Source organism: Ornithodoros turicata, chromosome 3 (assembly GCF_037126465.1).
Source record: "Ornithodoros turicata isolate Travis chromosome 3, ASM3712646v1, whole genome shotgun sequence".
Lineage (NCBI taxonomy): Eukaryota > Metazoa > Arthropoda > Arachnida > Ixodida > Argasidae > Ornithodoros > Ornithodoros turicata.
Window position 1 is genome coordinate 6945070 of NC_088203.1, and position 22349 is coordinate 6967418.

The following is a 22349-nucleotide window of genomic DNA, read 5'->3' on the forward strand; positions in this document are numbered from 1 at the left end:
TTTTTTTGTACAAGAAAGTGACAGTTTATGCGTAATTCCGTTCTGTTTTTACGCATTCGTGCATTGCTACATATCAGCGTGATAATGTCACACGTGACGTCATTTCACCTCATTTTCGATTTCGGCAACCATGTACCAATCAGCCAATCAGCCGGCATGTTTTGATTATGCCGGTTTACGAGTACGATTGTAAGATTATGCACGAGTTAGCAGACTTGTGCGTGTTTGATTACATTTCCAATGCATTGTAACTGCAGCGTACCGTTATGGCACTTCATGATGTCCGAGTGACTTTTGAGGAAGGACTTGCGTTCTCATCTTGACTGTCAGCATGTGTAGAATGGCTTTTACGAGACTGTTTTTGAGACGGACATTTCGGCACACGAATACCAGTTGGCCTTTCTGCAGTAAAACGAATAAAATCCCGACGAGGAGCTCGTCTACCGGTGCGACTGTCTCCTCCGTGGATCCCTTGAAGCAGAAAATATTCAACATTTTTCGCTTTTACGAAGATGTAGTCGGCCTCACTGAAGTGAAAGCTGCACAAAATAGAGTTATCCAGGTACGATACAAACGATGAAAGATGAAAGTCACTGAAAAGGTTAGCCAGCTGTAGTGGTAGAGCCCTGGACCGGTAATCCAGAAGATGTGGGTTCGATCCCTACAGCTGGCTAACCTTTTCAGTGACTTTCATCTTTCATCGTTGATTTCATAGGCAATTGAGGCTTTGTTTGTATTGTATTGTTGAGCTTTTCTATGTTGTTCCAGCCTCAGAACATCAGTTTATCTCACGATACAAACGTTTTTCTAAATGCTTTTTTGCGAAAGATTTTCATCGGCGTTGACCGTGTCTTCATTTTGCCGGTTTATACTCTTACAGGCAGAGCAAAAATTCATGTTAACTCAGGAAGAACGGAGAAAAAGACAGCAGAAACTCTTAGAACTCCAGGCCAGATTGAAGGAAATCCACGCCCAACTTGACAAGACCCATCGGGGAGAAGATCGTTATCTCACATTAATTACGCAGGTACATTGCACTACATTGCACCATTTCATTGAGTAGCTTTATTGCATAGCACATCTTTCATCGTTCATTTCTTAGGCAATTTGAGGCTTTGTTTGTATCTGTCCCTGGCATTGTTTTGGTAGGCGTCACCATTCCGCAAGTTGGCTTCACCTCATTATCGAAACGGATTTGGGTAGGCAAGGCAAGCTGCCAACGTCGCACTAAACTAACCTAACACATAACTAACTGTTCAAACTAACCAAGTTTGTGATGTCTTAGGTTAGTTTAGTGATAGGTTAGGTTAGGTTGGTGTGACTGTGGCAGCTTGCCTCACCCCCCAAATCCGTTTCGATGGGGTGGGGCGGAGGCTATAGCTGCACCAGTCGCACTAACCTAACCTAACACTAAACTAACCAGTGTACGATGTGTTAGGTTAGATTAGTGATAGATTAGGTTAGGTTAGTGCGGCTCTATCGAACCTCAGAACATCAGTTTATCTCACTTCCTTTGTGTCTGCCAGGAACACGCCATAATTCGGGAGGAACGGACCGTCCTCCAAGAGTTCCACAACCTTGAGAAGGACGAACGGGACTACTTCTCCGCCCTCTCTCGAGCGCTGCGGGAAAGCCACGAAAAAGAACGCGCTCAGGGGGAACGTACCAAGTACTGGTCCATCATCGGCTCCATCTGCGGAGCCGCCATCGGCATCATCGGTGCGACCATCAACAACCGAATACGCTTCAACCAGCTGAGAGACCTCGTCGAACGTTCCTCGAGTCAGTCGGAGGTGCAACTCCTCGTCGCTAACCTCTCCGACGAGTTCAAAAAGCACTGCGTCCAAGTCGGCGAATTCCTGGAGGGCGTGCGGAGGTCCTTCGGATTGGCCGCGGAGCAGGTACGGGACAGGATCGAGCGAGGGTCCGAGGAGCTGGGAAGTTCCGCGGCGTCCAAGGAGGTCGAAGGAGAAGTCGACCTCAAGCTACGCGAAGTCCTGGAGCTCGTGAAAGGGCAACGGGATTTTTTTGCGAAAGAGACCAAAGAGATTAAAGCGCTGTTGGCGGCACAGAGGGCCCTGGAGGAAGGCGAAGACGCTCCTAAGGTAGCAGCCGTGTACATTGGTGAGGACGTGCGAGAGATTGTGAGTGACTCGCAGAGACAGATTGAGTGGAGAATCAAGATAAACTCTTTAGCAACGGTAGCTCTCATCTACGGTGCCCTGGCTCTTGCGGTACCACTCATAGCAGCTTTTTTCAAGGGGTCTTGAGACTTGGCGAGGCGTCACTTAGTTTGGTTATGCAATGAAATAGCCTAGATACGGATTTAGGAATTATTGTGTGTTAGTGCTACCGTATTGACTCGCATAATTTGCGCACTTTTTTTTAGTCCGAAACCTAGCGCCATAAAAATTTTGTTTATTACGTACAAGGGGCTAAGACTTGGATCTTAGGACTCAAGTCCCAGTGTACAAAAGCTTTCAGTCATAGTCGAGCCATTGTCAGAATTAAGCTTTGCCTACTCACATTCCTTGCCGACTCTCGGCACTGTGATCTTTCACTTGCAATGGTATTGGCCACCTAATGTTACTGTAGACTGCTGTAGTCATAGAAATTGTGACGTAGATGTATAAACGTGTTTACGTGGTAGTGCATTAGCATATGTATGTAATGGCCCTCACACATTTTTGAATTGGGTAAACTGAGCTTTACCAAATGATCTTTCTTCGTCTCAATCTTACCCTTTACATTTTGCGCAACCGCTGCCACTGTTTTCTTCTTTCTTTTTTTTAAAACACATATTGCAGATATTGCAAACCGTGGTGTGGAAATGACCATGGTAACTGCTACACCTTGCATACTTTGTGAAGTGATTCACAACCATGATACAAGCTTTGTGAAGAGTTATATACCAATTCTTGTGAAGTTGTTAATTACTGTTGAAAAAAAAATAATAATAATAACTGTGTGCACAGCTGCACTGTTACATGCAGGAATTGAAGTGAGGAAGTTTGTTGGACGTCATACCCACTGTTGCTAAACGTGACGAAGAGCAGTAAAAATAAAGTTGAAGAAAACTCTTTCCTTGTCCCTTGTGCAATGTCAAAGATGTCGCACCCTACGCCTCATAGAGGCTACCCCTAGCAGACGACTTCACGGTGCGAGGTGCGGCTCCCACCGTTTTCGGTACTTGTTGCTTTCACTTCTGTTTTATTAGAACCTAAAATTTATTGTATTAAACTTAATTTGTCAGCTTCGACTTGCCGCTGTCGTTTGAACGCATATGAGAGCAAGAAGCTACCACGTGATGTAACTAGCCGCAATGTGGTAGTGTGCTGGCAACATTGGAAACAGAAAGTAGACATCGTTGTCATCCGCCGAAATCAAGGGAGACTCACGACATAATAGAATCCTACAGTGTAGTGGTCAGCGTAGCATTCACAATAGCTTCATTGCAGGAAAAAAAAGTAATACCATGTTTCAAGTGCAATGCAATGCGAGAAGGAAAAGGCAAACGTCGACGGCGGTGCACGGACTCACGAGGTCCAAAGGAGAGCAGGGAGAGTGGTACAGTGGTTGGAGAAGGATGGAGAAGGTTGCAAAATATGATATGGAGCAACAGAAAGAGTGTGGCCACAGATATGAACGAAGGGACAGATCAGACCAAGTGTGCGGAAGATTAAAGATAAAAGTTCTTGCAAGAACCGACACAAGAAATGCTTCAAAAACGGAACTTGTGCGCTTCGATTGACTCTATGACGACGAACCACCGTGCGACGAACACAGACGTGATGCTTCAAGAACGGCAGAGGATGGAGTCAGAGGGCGGGTGTTGGATACACGATGACAATGACAATCCAGAACCTAGAGGTTCACTGTGAGAAAAATAGCGTATACACAGAAAAAAAAAAAGAAAGTGGAAGAGAGATATCTAAAGAGCCCGATGACGACACTAAGTGTGTGAGGAGGAGAAGAGTTACAAGTATGGGATGAGGACTGGTGGAATCCACAGTTGCATAAAAGAGCGAACAAAAACGGACAAGTTTAAAGTTCATGCTGTGTTGCCTTTTATTCAGCCATGGGCTCCCACCAACTTGCCCGTCTTTCCACACGAATGGCTGGAACCAAAAACGAATTTTTTGACTTCACATGCCAAACTGGAGCTCGTCAGACTTAGATGATGATAGAGAAGGCAGCCGAGGTAGACCCAGGCAATCCGCAGAGGCAGAGCACATTTGAGATAAAAATGAGTTCGGAATTGTTGAGGTAGCATATGAAGCAATGACGGTACACACACAAACACCTGAGCTAAGGGAGACAGAGCAAATCGTATATCGTTAGAGATTGTGGCTTGTCACCATACTTTCGTGGCCAGCACAGAGTCAGTGCTACCGTGCTGCTACTGCATTGAAACATTAATCGTTAATTGGAAGCTTAATAATTTCAAATTAGTGAACTTTCAGTTCAAAGCTGTACAAAAACATCCGTGCCTGTGACTGAGAAAATAGTGAAATTAGTGTGGTCACTTTATTGTGCCGTTAGTTTGCTACGTAGCAAAATTTTGCTTTGCACACACAAGATTGGTTGCCGAGGCAGACCAGTTTCACGGATTGGTAAACCGCACGCTACATATGAGCCAGTGTAATTCAAATTATCTACAATTCTAATGATAGTTTCATTGTTTTTAGAGTTGTGTGCAACCAAAGAATTACCTTTCATCCGTCACTGCTTTCTCCAACGTCAACGTGTCAGTGATTAAGTATTGAAACAAACTACGTGACTGGCACACATTTGTGTAATACTCGTGAGCTGTAAGGACCATTTTTTGAGAGGCCATGTGTAGAGACCATGCGGACTCTTTTTTTTTTTCTTTCGGGACTATGAACGAGATATGGAACGTGCGTCAAAAGGGCCTGAGACAACGTGCTTAGCGTGAATACAACTTCATAGTGTCATTTTCTGCCATTTTAATCGGACCAATTACATTCTTTCTAGGAAATTGCAAAGTATCGAGGATTATGCTGCTACGGAGAAAAGCATCGGAAGGAAGAAGTTAGCAGTGCAGGTTAAGTTGTAAACCAGACTGCTTTGCATTTGCTTGTGATGTCAGCCAATTTCTAATCCTTATCCATAGTGACCTGCTGGTGCCATATAACTGATTTGTTATCTTATGAGAAAAACGTCAAAGTCTCTCACCAGGGTGTTCATTATCTGCTTGCTTTTATCTCTACAGGACCTGGGAACGTAGAGGAACTTTGATGCTGGTCTGTTGAGTACTCTGGATGCTTCCACGATTTTTTTGTGTGTTCTGTGCCCCCTTTAGCAAAGGCTTGCAGTTGTGCATTGATGATAGTAAATCACGAAGTTCCGTGCGTAATGTGAGAGCCCAACGTTGACGGTTTCTTCTGTTCCAAGTTTTGTTGTGTTTCAGATGTACTACTTGCTACCGATATCTAAAGGGGTTGTGCTACTTTTGAGATGTGTGGTTAATTTTATCATGTGCGGAAGAGCATTGCAGAAAAAAAAATTTATTTCTAGAAAGTGTCATACCTGGCGACATAAAGGCCCTTGAAAGCATATTGGTGTAGCATTCTGGTGTTACAGGTGCAAGGGCCTCTGTGATTTATTATTTATTTATTTTTTTCAAACATGTGGCCTCTCCCATAGATGACTGCTTTAAGGTCACACTGGATGGGTTCCTGCTTTTCATGGTGCTCATTCACTGCACATCTGCCACACACTTTCACGTAGAATTTGGAATGTGGGCTCAGATCAATGCTAATAACCGTCTTTTGCGTCAATCTGGCGTAACATGGGGACAAAGTGTCAGGACCCCTTTAACCCTCTCTTTGGCATTCTGTTTGATTACATTGCATATTGAGATTTACATTAACCTGCAATAACGTGATACATTATAAAAGGAGCCTGAAGTTTTTGGTAAATAATTTTTTTCCCAATTCGGGGGGGGGGGGTAAAAGTCGCGGAAATGAACGCGTGTGCTAAGTTCGTGCCAATTTGGGTGGAAAAACTTTCGGTACACTAAACTCGGGGCGAAATCGGACTCGATTACCCAATCGAGCTGTACTGGTTTGGTACAAACGGTGACGTAATTCTGTTTGCTGGCCAAACGAGCTAGTGTGCATTCCTTCCTACGGACGTTTCAGTGAGGGTAATTTTTGCCGGGTAAAAATCGGGCAACCTTCAATTCTGGCCGCAAATTCTGGGAAGAAACAGGTAAAACCCCCCAAGACTTCAAGCTCTAATTATAAACACTGCGTTTCTCTAAACATGTTGTAAGGATTGTTGTGCAAAAAAAACAGAAAAGAAACATCTCATCCTTCCAACGGAGGCATGGAGTGCGGGAGCGAGGACTGGCACAGTAAAGACGACCACCGCCACAAGGGTTGCCACCAGGCCGGTTATTTGCCCGCTCTGGCGGTTGCCGGTAGGAAGATGATACCGGCAGCTTTTTGCCGGTATTTGTGGCTCAACACCTTTCATAGGCGGGGCTTTTACAGGGATTTCCTTTCAACATTCCACTACTGCTCGAATAAATCTGGAGCACAGACCCAACTCTGTAGTCACCAGTCGTTTTCTTAGTTGTTCATTATTATTATCATCATTGTTGTCTCGAGGAAGTACTCTGGTTCCTTCTTTCTCTCTCTCCACCCCTCACCCACTTTCCCTTTCCCTCTATTCCACCCCCTCTCCCTCAGCCGGTATTTTTCAGTACGAAAGGTGGCAACCCTAACCGCCACTGTGTGTCCTCTCTTTGTTTGTGTGTGTCCTCCCACCGTGTGTTCTCTTTGTTTCCACTTCTCCGCCATGTCTCCATGGCATCTCAAATGAACCACCCAGTACCAAGTGCTTAATTTGTTCCCGTTCTTCCAGAAATATCCTTCCGCAGGCTGGGTGAGAGCGGCACGATGAGGAACGTCGTGCATCACTGCGCCTACTGCAACTACTCGTCGTCCCTGAAGACGGACGTAACGCGGCACGAGCGGTGTCACACCGGGGAGAGGCCGTACCCGTGCGAGGTGTGCATGGCGTCTTTCTCGCGCAAACACGTGCTCATGGTTCACATGAGGCGGCACACGGGCGAACGCCCCTTCAGGTGCAACTTGTGTCGGACTTCGTTTGTGCACAGGGCTACGTGGGTCAAGCACCAACGGCTGCACTCCAGACCACAAGTGCGTGGAGCTGCCTGCGACAGTGTAATCACCTTGACGCATTAGCTGTCTGCAAATATACAGCTTACGATGCATGATTTTACGAGGTTGCCTCTTAATTTTGGGAACAAAATATTTGGTGCATTATTATGTTTATGACCAGGGCTCCAATATATTTCACAAAATTATTCATAAGCTACAGGTATTAGGTGACAGAACACAACGGGACTGCATCGCGGTGGTCTTTTCCTGGACGGAATTGACAGCTCCTAGACGTTAAGCGTCGTAGGAATGAAAGGAAGGCCGACAACGCAAGGGGGCAGTCCGAATATCTTTTACTCCTGCTTTCCCCCTTCGGATTCCATCTGCAATGAGTGCTAATTCCTGCGGTCTCAGAACTCCAACTCCAGATAAGCAGAATTTCCGCTAGAAGAAGAATAAGATATAATATATAATAAGAATAATAATATATATAAGAAAATAAGAATAATATATAATAGAAGAATAAGAACGAGATGTAAAGTGGAGTGGGTGTTCGAGGACTCTGAAAAATTCCGGGGCTTCTCCGGACCTTGGAAATGCCGTTTTAAAATTTCGGGGTGTTCAAGAGTTTCAAGGACCAGCGGGAACCATGATTTTATCTTCTTTGGAGTAAAAATCTGTACTACAGGATTCGTTTGAGAATGAGGCACATTGCTTTGCTGTTATAGCATGTGACATTTTGGATATATGGAATCATGTCCACAAAATGTCGACGAAGCCACTGGCCACTAGGTGGCCACTGAAAGGTTATCTGCTACTGCTATAACCCTTCAGCTGTGCCAGGCTACATCACCCAATGGGATCGCAGACATCCCTCCCTCATTCATCCCTCTCTCATTTACACACTTGTTCATGGAATGGAGAGTTTTTCTCAAGGGTGTACAGATCAGAAAAAAAAATTATCTCGCTCTCTCAGGTATGCTGAGCTAATCTGTATTTGTTTCACAGTATGCTGCAGCAACAAAAAAAGATTATGGCAGCACATTTCTCTGCCCCTTTAAAAAGCTCTCTTATTAAATCTCCGTTTCTGAACTGGTGTGCGTGCAGCAGCCAAGAACTTTACTGCTGCTGTACAGTTAAATAGGAAGTAGATACGCTAGAGCACTGTAAACATTTTAAATCCTGACGTATTAATATTTTGCAAATTGTCGTGACTGCTAAAAAATTGCAAAACATTGTACTCACAGATAAAGAGGCATACTATCTTAATAGATTGACACACTGCCTTGAGAAATTGACTGCTGTTGTACGGTCCCTCGAAAACATGGCATCCGGACGCCCTAACACAGCTAGTCCCGCAGCTAATCTCGCAAAATGAGAATCGCCCAGCAAAATTAAATACACACTAACTTCGCAAGTGGTTGAATAAGTGATTGGCAAAACTTAATACACTGAGCGAATAAAAATATATTTATGTTATATAAGATTGCAAGATAACGTACTGATTGCGCTCACGAAAAATAAAAATACTGAACGGCTGCTAAATATACTCGTATTTAAAAAAAATGCACCGAATCAACACTTCAGCACTTTTTCTGCAGTCTCCATATCATCTTCTAACAGTCTGTAGTACAAAATAGCCTGTTGCCGTAGAAACGGATCGCTGTCCTTGGACAGGGCGTCTAAGAGGGACCCCAGAATGGTCTGCATTTCGGGAGGGCGAGCAAAGAACAGCCGCAGAGCCGTATTCAACAACGAATGCTTGACCAGGACGTCTTCCTCCGCGTTCAGATTCTCTACGTACTCTTCCAGCACGTAGGGCGCCTGCTCCAGCTCCCGACCGTACTCTGAAATCGTGGTCAGGACTATGCACTTTGCGCTGGTGCTTGCATACGTCCAGTCCCGTCGGACCACGGCCTCCAAGATCTGTTGTTGAACGTCCTGTTGGCTGGCTACTTTAAGTTGACAGGCCGCTGATAAGACCTCGGAAACTAGAGATTCTTCCGGTGCTTCGAGCAGAACCAGAAGATAAGAGACTACCTTATCGTTGAGCGATGAGAACTTATTTGTGAGATCAACCAAAACTTTCAGCACCAGCTTGTTAACTTCGATATCAACGCTGGGGCAATACGCCATCAACTCTTCCGCGATTTCGTCGGCAGTCTTTTCGTTGGCCAGCTGCTCGAGAATCTGTATCCGCTTGCATTTGGTCGACGGCGATTCCGTAAAATGGCAACAGAACTGACGCCAGTACGGCGTAAATATGTCCGCGTAGCTCTCAACGTGTGGTTCGACCCAGTCCAGAATGTTCTGGGTGACTTCCTCTTCGCCGAACACTAGCTGAATCCGTAATTTCGACCACACTTGTTCCAAACCATCGTGGAGCAGGTGGTCCAGTGTGCCGGAAAGCGTGCTGCAGAACAAGTGGAAAGCTGCAATCTGTACGGCGACGCTGTTTGCAGTTAAGTATTCGTCTAAGCAGTTGATGAACGTCAGAGCTTCGTGCTCGGACTCAGGTTTGTACTTCAGCAGAAGCTCGAATACCCGTAACAAACCCCACTGCTGAAATGCGCCCAGTTTTGTGAGGAGATAGTGAGCAATCTTCTTGTTTATCGTTATTCCACCTTCCGATTTGAGCATGTAATCTAGAGCATTAAGGCACAGCATGATGACGATTGGGTCTTGATCTAAAATCATCCCATACAGCTTGTCTATAACTTCCCGTTCCTCGACGACCTTTGGGAAGTTGTTATAAAGTTCACAACAGGAGGCCACGGCGCTGCGTCTTACGTGCGCGCTTGCGTCATCGAGAGCGGTTATGACGTAGTGAAGTCCCTGTTCCGCAACCAACGGAGAAGAAACTAGAGTATTCACAGACAGGGCTCTGTAGAATGGGTTTGGGTCTCGCGTGTCTTTGAGAAGGGCATTGAGGGCAAGAAGAGCGACATCTGGTTTGTTACAGGACCTGAAACAGGGGAACAGTTCACAGACGTTGTAATTGAACGCAGGTAACGCTTACCGTTGTATGAAAAAGTATATCGTTTTCTTCACGGCAATGTCGTTGTAGGATAAGAACTTCAGTATCTTGCCAGCAAGTGGTGAAAGATCGTGACCTCGCGTCGAAAGCAGGTGAATCTGAAATGACAGGTTGACGTTGAGAGATCGCATCAAGTTTTCTGCTCCAGTATTACGAGGTGAGTGTTTATGTTTGTCGCAAGTTCACCTTTCTGAAGACCTTTCTCGTTTGATGAGCATCGTGGATTGTACAAGCGCTGTCAAGCACAGATGACAGCTTCAGCAACTCTTGCTGCATCGTCTCCTCGCCTACGTACCTACAGAAACACTTTTACGAACTTTCATTAGATCAGTTCGCTGCGCTGCTCGTATTTATTTACTCAAAACTCGACAACTTACGGATTTCATTGGCTATGTACTTGGATACAAACGGCTAAACAGGCGTAACCGAATCCATTCCTGTTCAGGCGCGAGATTTGTATCTTACCGAAGCCGGTGCGAAGTAGTGCACCAAGATCGGTGTCGTTTAATACGTCAAAGCCAAATGTAAGACGCAGTTCGTGTGATTCTGCCCCTGGCCTAGGCATGCATGTAAGTCCACTACACATATTAACCAGCACTGTTTTTACAAGTTCCAGCAGCTTGTTTGAACAGACATCGTGCCACGTTCACACGTCACGCAGGCCTCAGGTCGATTGCACAGATATACTGCATAGCGTTGTTACCATTATTAGTATTGTTATATTTTACAATCATCAGGCATATTCTGCTACGTTACCAAACAATAACAGCAGAACCTGAAGCAAACCTTGCAATATGCTTTCACTGTTTTTTTTTGGCGGGGGGGGGGGGGGGGGGGGGGATTAAAGTCATTTCTCGATTGTGCAGCACATAATGATATGCAAATGGAAGTCCCTAGCAAGGTAGTATGGAACCCTGTGCTAGTTACAGTGTGAATTGACTGCTCTCTATATATATGCATTTTGATATAAGTTGTACAAACACGTAAACCTTACCTTACCTGTGTGTTCCAAAAATGGCTGAGGGAGTTACACGTTGAGCAATTTTTTTGTTACCTTTTATTATCTAACAGTATTTTACAACTATAAACACGCACTTCTATTCAGACTTCTTCGGTTCCGGCTCTCCAGTCAGGGTTGGAAAATCCAGGATTTCCTTCAGTGCCTCCCTGTGGGTAAAATTCGGGATCGAACAAATTAGTTTGTGAGCACATTCACACCGAAATGTTGTTCCCTGCACATGCAACTGCTGTACGTACTTTGACTCGTCCGAGAGCTTTTCGATGTTTTCGGGTTGCATCAGGAACTGTCCTACGTCTGTTAGTCCTATCTCGGCAGCATATTTTGCACAGAACTGCAAAACGTATATTAAGTGTTTATAAGACGCAAGGAATGGTACATATATAGCATGTAAAAAAGAATTATATAGAATATTTATGAAGTACATTTTTTTCCTTTTTTTTAGTTTCTTGCTAGCAGAGTGAAACTCTGACCAAGAAAAAAAAAATCCTTTGTGTCTACACATTTTTATTGCATTTTGACTCACGACTGCTCTGTCCTGTTGAGACCTTTCGAGACAGACTCTACAGAAGTGCTTCAAACATCCCTGCCTGCAAAGTATTCAAATAATATTAATTAATAATAATTATTAATATATTAATTAATAATAATTAATATATAAAATAAAATTATTTTATTTTGTTCCGTGCTCTCTCACACTGTGCGAAACTTGTTGTTAATACTTACTCTGGGTAGCCCAGTATCTTGTGTTGTTCTTTGTCCAGCTTCATCATGACTTCCCTGTTTGAGTAAAATTTAAAAGAAAAAGAAGAACAATAAGTTTCTAGTGCAATGGTTGTGTCCTAAGAAGGTAGCCCAACTACTTCCTCATATAGAAATTTGGGTAATTAGTAAATCTAGCACATTATCATAATCTTGCTGCTTTTTTTTTTTTTGTTCTTTTGCATTATACCCAATTATGGTTGTGTTGCATTGTTCCCACACTGCATTTTATAGTGTAAATACAAGAGGCTGTGTGTGTGGACAACACTTAGGATTGGAAGAACACTAAGAAACTTCAGTTTCAAATGATAGACATTCTGATGTTCACCAAAATGTTGGCCAAAGCATTCTTTTTTTTTTTTTTCTGCAAAGCCAATGTGCCTTCTAGAATGCATTAAAAAATGTCTCAAAATATTTATATCGGCTTGATCAACTTGATGCATACCAAGCCTCCGCGAGCTTGTCCTCTGCGTTGAGGTAGACGGTCATCATGTCGCCCAGCATCTGACCGGTCCACCTGTAGAAATGAAAACCGTACAATTTAAAAAATGCGTGCCTAAAAAATTTGTTCAATTCGTCGTGCTCTGTCGAAGCGATTCCTCGAGAAAACATTGATACGCACTGGATTGTTCGAAGGAATCTTCTTCCGCTGTCTTCTTCCTTGACGCAGCGTTCCCTGATGTCTGAGACTATGGTTGCGAACTGCTCTTGAAGCTGTCCAGATCGAAATGCACAAACGTGAGCACAGATAAGGACTGTCACATACAATGTAGATGGGTAGAAATCCAGCGAATCGGTAGAGACGTAGGAAGGGAGTTGGCTCAGGACAGAAGCCGCCGATATTTCGAACAGATATTCCGCCGATGTTGCGCCGATATTTCGAAATATCGGCGGCTTCTGTCCTGAGGCGACTCCCTTCCTACATCTCTACCGGTTCGCTGGATCTCTACTGGTTCGCAGGACAGAAGCCGCCGATATTTCGAAATATCGGCTGAACATCGGCGGAATATCTGTTTGAAATATCGGCGGCTTCTGTCCTGAGGCGACTCCCTTCCTACATCTCTACTGGTTCGCTGGATCTCTACTGGTTCGCAGGACAGAAGCCGCCGATATTTCGAAATATCGGCGGAACATCGGCGGAATATCTGTTTGAAATATCGGCGGCTTCTGTCCTGAGGCAACTCCCTTCCTGTCACATACAACGGTCGTACCTGCGCTTCCCGTTTGCCTTTTGCCATCACGCTCAGCATTCCCTTGATAACATTTTCTCGCTCGTAGTGGTTGAAGATGATGATATCTGATAAAGAAGAAGATGAAGCTGCTCGATGATACACAAAATTTGTACAGATCCATTTTACACGGACCCCCGTGTTTTAGAGTTTCACATTTGTTTCAATTTGAGGGGGATCGGGTTATATATTAGAAGCTGCAAATTTTAAAATGCTGCTTTTAAAATGAAGCACAAAACTACCCACGTTTAACCCCTTTCAAGCTGTAAAAACAGGGTAAAGGCAATCCCAGTGAGTCTGAAGAACACTGGTGAGAGGCAGTGCCAAGTGGAAAGGAGTTTGTGCTCTGAACGAGTTAGAGTGGGGGGTTAGGAGTAAAAGTGACTCACCCTAAAACATGAGGTTCTAATTTCACATGAGGCATGTGTAACTCCCTTGTAAGCATTGCTGCATGTGCTGCATCCACATGCAAACATTTTGTGGGAGTGTCAGTTTGCATCATTCGTTTTCTCCAAATGTACTAGGTACTCGGAGTTTGTTTGTTTTATTAAAACAGTGTTATTTTATGCGCATGCATGTTTAAGGAGGCAGCCGGAATGTACGCTAAGGCAGTGCGAAAAATCATGACTTATATCAATGTATTGCGTGAGTGAACTGAAAGTATGGTCATGTCATCCGTATCATAGTCATTATTATCAAACCCAACGTAACCTAACCTGACCAAAGCTGTGGAATGTATTCCAGGGCGTCGTTGAGGTCGATGGCTTCAATAATTTCGCAGACGACGCTGGGTTCGGGTGTGTAGATCTGCAGGAACACAAACGAATGTATATCGAGGTTGTTACGCGACCCGAAATAACTGTTTGCACTTACATTTGGAACATATTTATCGTAGAGCTCGAAGAATGTGTGAATGCTTTCTGTCGAGCAGAGCAGCTTGAAGAAATGCTGGCTGTAATACAAGGAAAAAAAGAAGGAAGCATATAATATCAGTTAACAAGCTCCAGCATCGAAGCCTTATCAAAACCATGCGTGGAGTGACCTACTAGTAAATAGACTCTTTGAATGCATCACCGATCATGCTGTAGTTTTGACCATAGTTAAGTAGAGCGTGGATTCTGTAAGCGAGGTCTTTGTCCAAGAGATAGTTGTGACACTAGAGTAAGAAAAAAAGTAAGGTTTTGACATGATTTAGATTAATTCGGCACCATTCCATATAGCATTTGAACATTTCTTTTTAACTGTGAAACTCTCACACGATAAAGGATGCAGACGACCGCGTGATTATATGTGGCGTAGTTTTTTGGATTAAAATTAAATTACACGTTTTCTCGGACACCCTTTATATATATATATATATATATATATATATATATTTATTTATTTATTTATATTAGATATGTATATCATATAATAATATTACAATTTATTATAATAAACATGATTTTGTCAATACACTATCCCTAGGTAACAATGGGGTCAGCATTTGGGAGTGTTTTTTGAAAGTATTCTAATGTTTATTTATAAAAAAATTTGAGAGGTTTTTAAAAATAAAAGTGCTTACCACATCCATGGCGCTCACGAAGAAGTATACTGTCACGAGAAACAGAAGATGATGTCACTAACGGCAGCCTATGCAAATTCTAGTCAGGATAAGAGGCTCTCAAACGTATAATTACCATCCTTGGGATCCTTGATGGTAAAGTCTTTATTCTCCAGCTCGTTTATAATGCTGTGCAGGATATTGCTCTGAGATCCTCCTCCTAAAATTACACAATTGGCGCACTGTCATTATGGAAATCTTACGGCAAGCAAATGTTATAACGTGCTGCTTTTAACTTACGTGTTTTACAGAAGATGACCAGGAGGTAGTAGTAGCTGGCAAGGCTTGGTTCTGTGATGCAGACACGCATGTTTTGACATATATATTTCTTGTTACAGGTAAAATTTGCACTAGCATGTTCTGGTATGTCTCCCTATCAACTTCCAAAGCATGCCTAGAAGGTAAACACTGTGTCCCATCCGTGCTGCAGAAGAACAACGCAACAGGGCCAAGACCTATACTAGATTATAATTAGGGCCTGACTTTTTAGGGTTAAACCCGTATCCGCCCGATATTTACCCCCTGAACGAAATCTGTAAAATTTGGGTTTAACCCGAAAACATCCGGGTCGCGTGGCACACTCGTAAGCGTGCATTAAAATAAAGTTTGATAACACTGCTAAACATCAGTTCCATGATAAGACAAATTTTTATTAAACAAACAAAAAAATCACCCGAATACACCCGAATTTCTGACGACAGAATATGCCGTAACGGGATTTAACCCGAATACACCCGAATTTTCAAATGAAAAATATCACCCGATATTTAACCCCCCGAATTTGGCCAAAAATAAAACCCGAAAAAGTCAGGCCCTAATTATAATCACCATGTCATAGGCACAACTTCCTGGCGGCGCATTTGGAAGCTAGCGGTGGCGCCACTCGTCGACCCTGTTATTGGTTCCTCAATTCCTGCAGTACTTTGTACTTTAGCTTTCCTTAGTATTTTTGTACAAGCGGTGAACGTCCCACGAAAGATGTTTCATTCTGAAGGTTTTCATAGGAGCTACTGTTGTCGTCTGCTACGATAGTCGTCCACGTTGATAGATTCCACGTTGACGGACTGCTTTGCCGTCCGTCAACATGGGAATGAGAAATGAACAACGTGTGGGCGAGCCTTTACGGTAGCTTTAAAACACCACACAAGTTTGGGACTTCTTTTTGTGGAGTCGTACCTATTCCCAAGTGCTTCATTTCCCCAAACACTTGCAAGGCATACTGCCTCGCTGATGGGGAAGCTCCGAACTTGGAGACAGTGTCCAGCACGTTGTTCATTGTTGTGATGTTAGGCTTGAGGCCGTCCTTCTGTATGCCTTCCAGCAGTTCCTATAAGGGTTGTATCTAGTTAGTATACGTACAAATGTCTCACTCATCTTCAAGGCAGCACAAGGGACAGCTGGTTCTTTTCAGCAAGTAGACCCTTGTGTTTTGGGGGTTTAAGCAGGGAGGGTAAACATAGTGTAAACATAGAGTAAACATTGCACTACGTAACTGTAAAACAATAGTATAACTGTAAAACAATGTAAAACTGGGTGATGGAAAAACTGATTTTTGGCCAGAAAATTGAAAGAAGAAGAGAGTGATCTTTTCTTGGCAAATTTCCCAGCTCAGTTCGCAAATATTTACCTAATTAAACCTACGATATACGACATTCACATGGGGGGTGGCAAAAGCCTAGTAAGAACAAATGCTGTTCACCACATGATTCTAGGTGACGCAGTTTTTTTTAATTATAATTCGATGACACATTTTCTGGGGCACCCTGTATAAGTAAACCAGTCTGTCAAATAAAGGTTCAGTTGAGAGTCTGTCCGTTGTCCCGTGTACGTTGTTTTTAAACTGTTGTCCTCATCTTTTTGCTGCAATCTTTTCATGATGTGCACGTACCAACTCCTCCCATACAATCCCCTAACTCGGGATAATGTTCAGTAGATGTGCACCATCCTCACGTTCAACCACAGGACATTGGGTGGACGTCGACAGGACGTCAAAAGAGGTCAAATGTCATGGAGAGGCAGTGCAGCTTATCAAATAAAGACAAACAACTTGCTTTCGTGAGGCTCCAGCGCTGCTCATAGCCTTCTTTCAGGAAAGGAACCAGGCTCAGAAGGCCGTTGTAAGCTTCCAGGGACGCTGCATCGGCAAATAGTAAATTTCAGCGACGGTAATACCCCTCGTCACACGGAAAACCGAATGACATTCCCAGTAAATGAGATTCGCACTGAATGACATTCCTTTCGTACCACACGGTGAAGTCAAATGCCAATACATGCGAATGAGTTCGGGGAAACTCACTCACTTTTCCCTCTCACACCGACAGCGTACCCTCGCAGTAGAGAGGTGACAGAAACAACAATGATAAGCCGTTCGAACGTTTGAAGAAATGAAAAGTGTACTCGAATGAACGAAAAGTTGTACTACAATTTTTTTAGCACGAATTTGATAACTTTCGATGCGAAGGAGGGAAGGCTAAGCACTTAGGCTAAACACAAAAAAGGAGGGAGGGCTAAACACTTAGGCTAAACACACGAAGGAGGGAAGGCTTAGTTGTCTTTCCTTGTGGTACTTAGCCAATTAAAGGACTTTGAAAAAGGTAGATTTTGTGAACTCATCCAATGCTTCGCTAGTTGCGAGAAAAAGAAATAAAAATATTATTAATGTGCCTGTATGATGCTTCACATGTTCACCACTGGTGTCTTGATTAGCAACACTGACATAATTTGTGAATGACATTCTGTGCGACTGTCATTCGCTAGGAACGGGGGTATAGGACAAGCTGGGTCCCCTCAAAATGTTTACGTGACTGGGAACCTTACGTTTCAAGCCCTTCTCTTGCATTTCTTTAAACGTTGCATAGGCTCGATCCACCTGGAAATACTGTCGGGCAAAGTGAACGTTAGCACATTTTAGATGTCGAGCACACAAGCTAGGCAGGGCCATATAGATATTTTACTGCACAGTCAAAACTCGTTAATATGATTTTGGTCGTAAAGCAAACTGTCATATTAACGAACACCACGTGTTACGAGTCATATGATACCATTTATGTATAAGTTTCAAAAAGTAGAAAATTACACAAACCGGCAGAGTGAGGCATTTTAAACGAAGGTGTAACACTTTTTTTTAAGTGTGATGAGTATGTTTACTTAGTGTTATCCTCAGTCTGACACACATTTGCTTCTTCACACCGCCAGTTACCAACATCTTGTCTTTAATAATGAGGCATTTTAAGCGTAGGTGTAATGCCTTTTTTTCTAATTGGGTGATAAGTATGTTTATTTAGTGTAATCCTCAATCTGACACATGTTTGCTTCTTCATTCTGGCAGTCACAAACATCTTGTCTTTTGGTAGTCTTGTTTCCAGGCACTTTCGATGAATGCCGTATGACTGCAGCAGCTCACACAGACCGTATGGCCGAGGACATTGCTCTTTTAAGCACGTCAGACATCAGTCATCATCACATCAGCACGTCAGACGTCAGTCATCATGTGTCACCCCAAAAGCGGGCCCGCGCTTTGGCCATTATAGGTTTGGCGAGAGTTTACGAATGGGCAATGATACATGTTGTGCAGTATTCACCTTTGCCATTCCCTGGACAAGTGCAGAGTATGCTCTACTGTCTTTGTTTTCCATGCTGTTGAAGATTTCCTCAGCAAGGCCACCATCTCTGGAAAACAAAAGAGAATATGTGAGATGAGACATCAGCAGCTTTTTGATCATAGTGATGTTCTTATCTAAAACTATTACTTTAAAAAATATTGTTATCAAACTGTATCTTGTCTTTTAGTTTATTATGTATGGGTGGTATCTTATCACTCGATCTAGGCTGCAAAAGCCATTCCCCAACAGAATAAAATCTACTTAGTCATTGTTATCGCATCCCTTACCTTGTCCTATCTCTACCTAGGCTTCTGATATTTTAGACGCTTCAGTGTTTTAATTTGGTGATGGTCAGGGAAGTTTGCTAGACTTTTTCCTGAGAACCTCCACAAAACTCAAAAGTCTGACGAAATTGAGGGCTCGCTGGGTGCTTCCAAAGAAGAACCGAAAGGTCTCATCCCCAATCATATCTTACAAGACAAACAAAAGGAAAAATGTAATCTCATCCAATCGTACTTTTTATCTTACATTGGTGATATTTAAGGCCCCGGTCTTTTCCACAATTCCACGGAATCCGGAATTCATTGCGGAATTCCTTGTTTTTAGGGGCGTGCGGATACTAAAGTTCTCGAATTCAAACCAAACATCAATCACTCGAAGTATTTCATTCGCTGACTGAATACCCAATATTGGGATTTTCAAACATCGGAATATTCGCCGAATACGAACAACTCCAGTAGTGGTAACGTCTGGAGCGGGGGAAGTGGGTTTCACCTGAAGCTTCCCTGCGTGAAGTGAAGCCTGCTTTACGAAACTGCCCATGCTGCAGGACCAGCACAGACAGATGGTAGTTTAGCTTAAGAAGATGTTAGCCCAAGTTTATTGTGCATAGTTCGCCTGAGGAAGGGGCGGCACCCCTCCAGTGTGCAGTTTAACGGTGGCAGTGGGGGTCTTCGATTTGATGCCTCGGAGTTTGCCTTTAATGACTCTTAAATAATGCCCATAACTGAGAAACGAAAAGTGTGTCCCACAGGGCATGTATTGTAAGCTCATTCCTCTAAAGTTCCTATAAACTCTGTAGATGCTGAACGATCTTTCAGCAGATATAAAATGATTGCAGTTGACAGACCTTTCTATTTGTTAGAGGAGAACACGAGATATAGTGTATGTAATGCTGAGCCACAACAGTGCTTTCAGTCTGTAATTTTATAAAATATTTTTGTTCCCACATTATTTGAGAAAATAGTGCTTCCAATTTCAAGCAGCCGTTTCACTGCTTGCCGCGGAAAATCGCTGAATTTACGAGTCGGTGCTGCCGAATTTTGAATTTGCCACAGCAGAAAACCGGGGGCCTTAGCGATATTCTGTCTTATGTCTTATTCAACACTGTTATCAGAAGAAAGGGAATCTTTGCGATATTTTGTCCTGACCCATCTTATCTTATCCAAAACTACCAGGAAAAAGAAGCGGAAAAGAAGACATACTTCCATGTCTTCCTAGTTTCTCTTGGGGCAAGTTGCCTATGCCAGCGTTCCTAAGGAGTAAATGGGTCCAGGTTTGAGCTGCTAAACACTAGAAGATGCAGCTAACAGTATTATCACTATATATATATATATATATAAAAAAAGAGGAAATATACCTCTGTGAGGTCCTCATCCAGGACTGGGTTGCAGTTGTAGAAGCAGAGAAGTTCCAGAAGTGACTGCGTGGTTTCCGGCGTAATACTTGTTCCTGAAACAAAATGAAGCGAAATTTTACGGTGACCCTTCTCCGCGAGTGGTTGTGCACCTTTCGATTTCAGGTTATTGTACACTGTGGATGCATTCTCCACATCTACTGCATCAATTAGGTGCTTCAGGTCTTCTTCGCTAACCTCGCTTTCAGCAGTATACTTTGGCTTTGGGTTGAATGCCTGCAAAAAAGATGACAGACTGAAGTGAGCTGGAAATAGGCTGACATGTCGATATTTACGGGTGCGTTTTCTTATTCAACTCTGGCAACTCCGAGTTGGCAGCAAACGCAGTTACATCACCGTTTGTGCCAAACCAGTACAGTTCGTTTGTAATAGAGCCTGATTTCTGCCCAAATTTAGTGTACTGGAAGTTTTTTTCACCCGAACTCGCATGAATTTAGTGCACATGTTTATTTTCCCGATTTTTACCCCCAGAATTTATAAATAAATATTTCCTGAAAACTTCAGGCTCTATTCATAACTCTGCGACAAAAACTAGCCAGAGTAGCCTTGTATCGCCAACTGTAGGATGGGACAAGCGTTAGCCAGAGTAGCCAGGGAGCAAAGGGTAGCCGTCGCTATGACGTCACACACAAGCTAACAGACGACGATGCGTCGTCTGCTACCTACCGTTCTGTTGGCAGACAATTTGGATGGTGTTCAATTTGGAAATGTAGGACTGGTTAAAAACTGTGAAACATTTTCAAAATCTGCTAGAGTGCACGCATCTGCGGTAAGTTGATAAACAGACGTGTTGGCGTGATGATGAAGGCTCTGACGTCGTTACTCAACTCCCTGGCTACACGGGTTGAATAAGAAAAAGCGCCCTACGTGGCACATTTTTAATTTCTGCACAAACTATCTGCAAGCACTGCACACTACAGTACATCATAGACAATTTATAGTTACGAAATCAGAAAAAAAAAGTTTACATATGATAATTTAGTATGAGCAACATGACTGAACAAGGATGAAGTTTTGCAAAATGTTAACTAGATTGTGCAGAGTATCGCGTTTAGTGTTGAGTGAAGCAAAACTGCCGTGGCAACACCTCAATGTTTGGCTCTGCCGGGTTATGCTTGAAGCTGTCCGGGTACTTCTCCAAAAAGTACTTCGCTGCCTTTTTTCCAGATTCTTTAGCAAGTGCATAGGTTCTCTGAAAGGTGGAAAAATAAAAAGGCACATGAAGATGTTTGCAAAAAAATAAGTCATCGCTCAAAAAAATTCAGCAACGCACTTTTGCAACGTTGCTTGCTGGGATGAAGAACGGATCATCATGATATTTGAAGTGCGGTGCGGTGTAGTCCTGGTAAACGAGAAGGAAAACGTGGTTCATGGCATGGTGTGCAAAGCGTGTGTGTACAATTAAACTTGCCTTGTTCGTTACAGTTGACGCTAATGCTTTGAGAATGTCCGTTGGCCCCCTGGATAACGTTAGCACACTTTAATCGTGATTTCAATAACCATTTATAACTTTTCTGTTTAAAGAACTGTAAGAAAGCATGCTTGTCTAGAATCGAATGTATAAACGGCACGTACCGGTGAATCCTCTTCGGAATGATGATGGGACCGTCGGAAATCGGCTCTGTAAAAGAAACGAAGTTAGCCTATGTGAATTTTGAATGCAAGATGTCTTACGTGACTGGATTTGAGAAGAAGCAGTCGCAGTCTCGTTTGCAGATGAAGCGTTGCGAACGCAGCATCTGCAATAGCAAAAAGCATTTTGTGTGCACGAATGAAATTGAAATGTGCTTGTGCAAGTCTGCTGGTTTAGGTTGATACGTCTTTCTGTAATAACACAAATGAAAGCTAAGGAATCGTACACGACGAAGCAATATCCCGATCGATTCGTACCTGATAAAATAATTTACGTTTTTGCTGCCGAGGTATTCCCGGCGAGTAAAAATACTGCGCGCCGCCATTATGTATTTGATGTCGATTGCCGGAGGAATCCTGAAAAGTAACGGAGGCCACGCTGATATGGATGGGCTGTTACTCTTTCTTCTGTGTCTGTTTCACAAATATGTTTCACGATCTGAACCTCCGAAACTTCTCGTGCTTGAACTGTGCTGGTGCACACGTCGCATGGCTTATTATTCCTAGCAAATGTATACAGTTGGTCGCCCTGATATTCTCATGCATGGCGATTTTGTGCAAAGAGTTTGTCATCTTTAGCGTCAAAGCACACATAACTGCATGCATAGCACTGTAGATC

The 22349-nt window shown here is 43.3% G+C and overlaps 4 protein-coding genes across 4 annotated transcripts; 2 read left to right on the forward strand and 2 right to left on the reverse strand.

Moving 5' to 3' along the window:
- The first annotated feature begins 101 nt into the window (after positions 1-101).
- LOC135387911 (mitochondrial potassium channel-like) lies at positions 102-3080 on the forward strand. The gene is made up of 3 exons (XM_064617123.1): positions 102-562; positions 881-1027; positions 1527-3080. The coding sequence occupies exons 1-3, from the start codon at positions 332-334 to the stop codon at positions 2268-2270; spliced, it is 1122 nt and encodes a 373-aa protein (XP_064473193.1). The 5' UTR covers positions 102-331; the 3' UTR covers positions 2271-3080.
- A 3271-nt stretch (positions 3081-6351) lies between these two features.
- Positions 6352-7235, forward strand: LOC135387721 (zinc finger protein 248-like). Its single transcript, XM_064616819.1, has 2 exons — positions 6352-6445; positions 6892-7235. Exons 1-2 carry the CDS (start codon positions 6352-6354, stop codon positions 7233-7235), a joined length of 438 nt encoding a protein of 145 aa, XP_064472889.1.
- A 1363-nt stretch (positions 7236-8598) lies between these two features.
- Positions 8599-10566, reverse strand: LOC135387914 (AP-4 complex subunit beta-1-like). The gene is made up of 3 exons (XM_064617125.1): positions 10375-10566; positions 10171-10286; positions 8599-10116 (listed from the first exon to the last, which is right to left on the reverse strand). The coding sequence occupies exons 1-3, from the start codon at positions 10462-10464 to the stop codon at positions 8727-8729; spliced, it is 1596 nt and encodes a 531-aa protein (XP_064473195.1). The 5' UTR covers positions 10465-10566; the 3' UTR covers positions 8599-8726.
- A 661-nt stretch (positions 10567-11227) lies between these two features.
- LOC135387912 (small ribosomal subunit protein mS39-like) lies at positions 11228-22318 on the reverse strand. The gene is made up of 27 exons (XM_064617124.1): positions 22176-22318; positions 21989-22087; positions 21773-21837; positions 21674-21719; positions 21510-21558; positions 21372-21440; positions 21186-21290; positions 20191-20314; positions 20042-20133; positions 19887-19936; positions 18382-18469; positions 17618-17678; positions 16852-16934; positions 15977-16127; positions 15041-15091; positions 14877-14960; positions 14762-14790; positions 14244-14353; positions 14071-14149; positions 13914-14004; positions 13180-13265; positions 12591-12682; positions 12414-12485; positions 11933-11986; positions 11733-11796; positions 11446-11540; positions 11228-11355 (listed from the first exon to the last, which is right to left on the reverse strand). The coding sequence occupies exons 1-27, from the start codon at positions 22301-22303 to the stop codon at positions 11286-11288; spliced, it is 2187 nt and encodes a 728-aa protein (XP_064473194.1). The 5' UTR covers positions 22304-22318; the 3' UTR covers positions 11228-11285.
- Between the last annotated feature and the right edge of the window lie 31 nt (positions 22319-22349).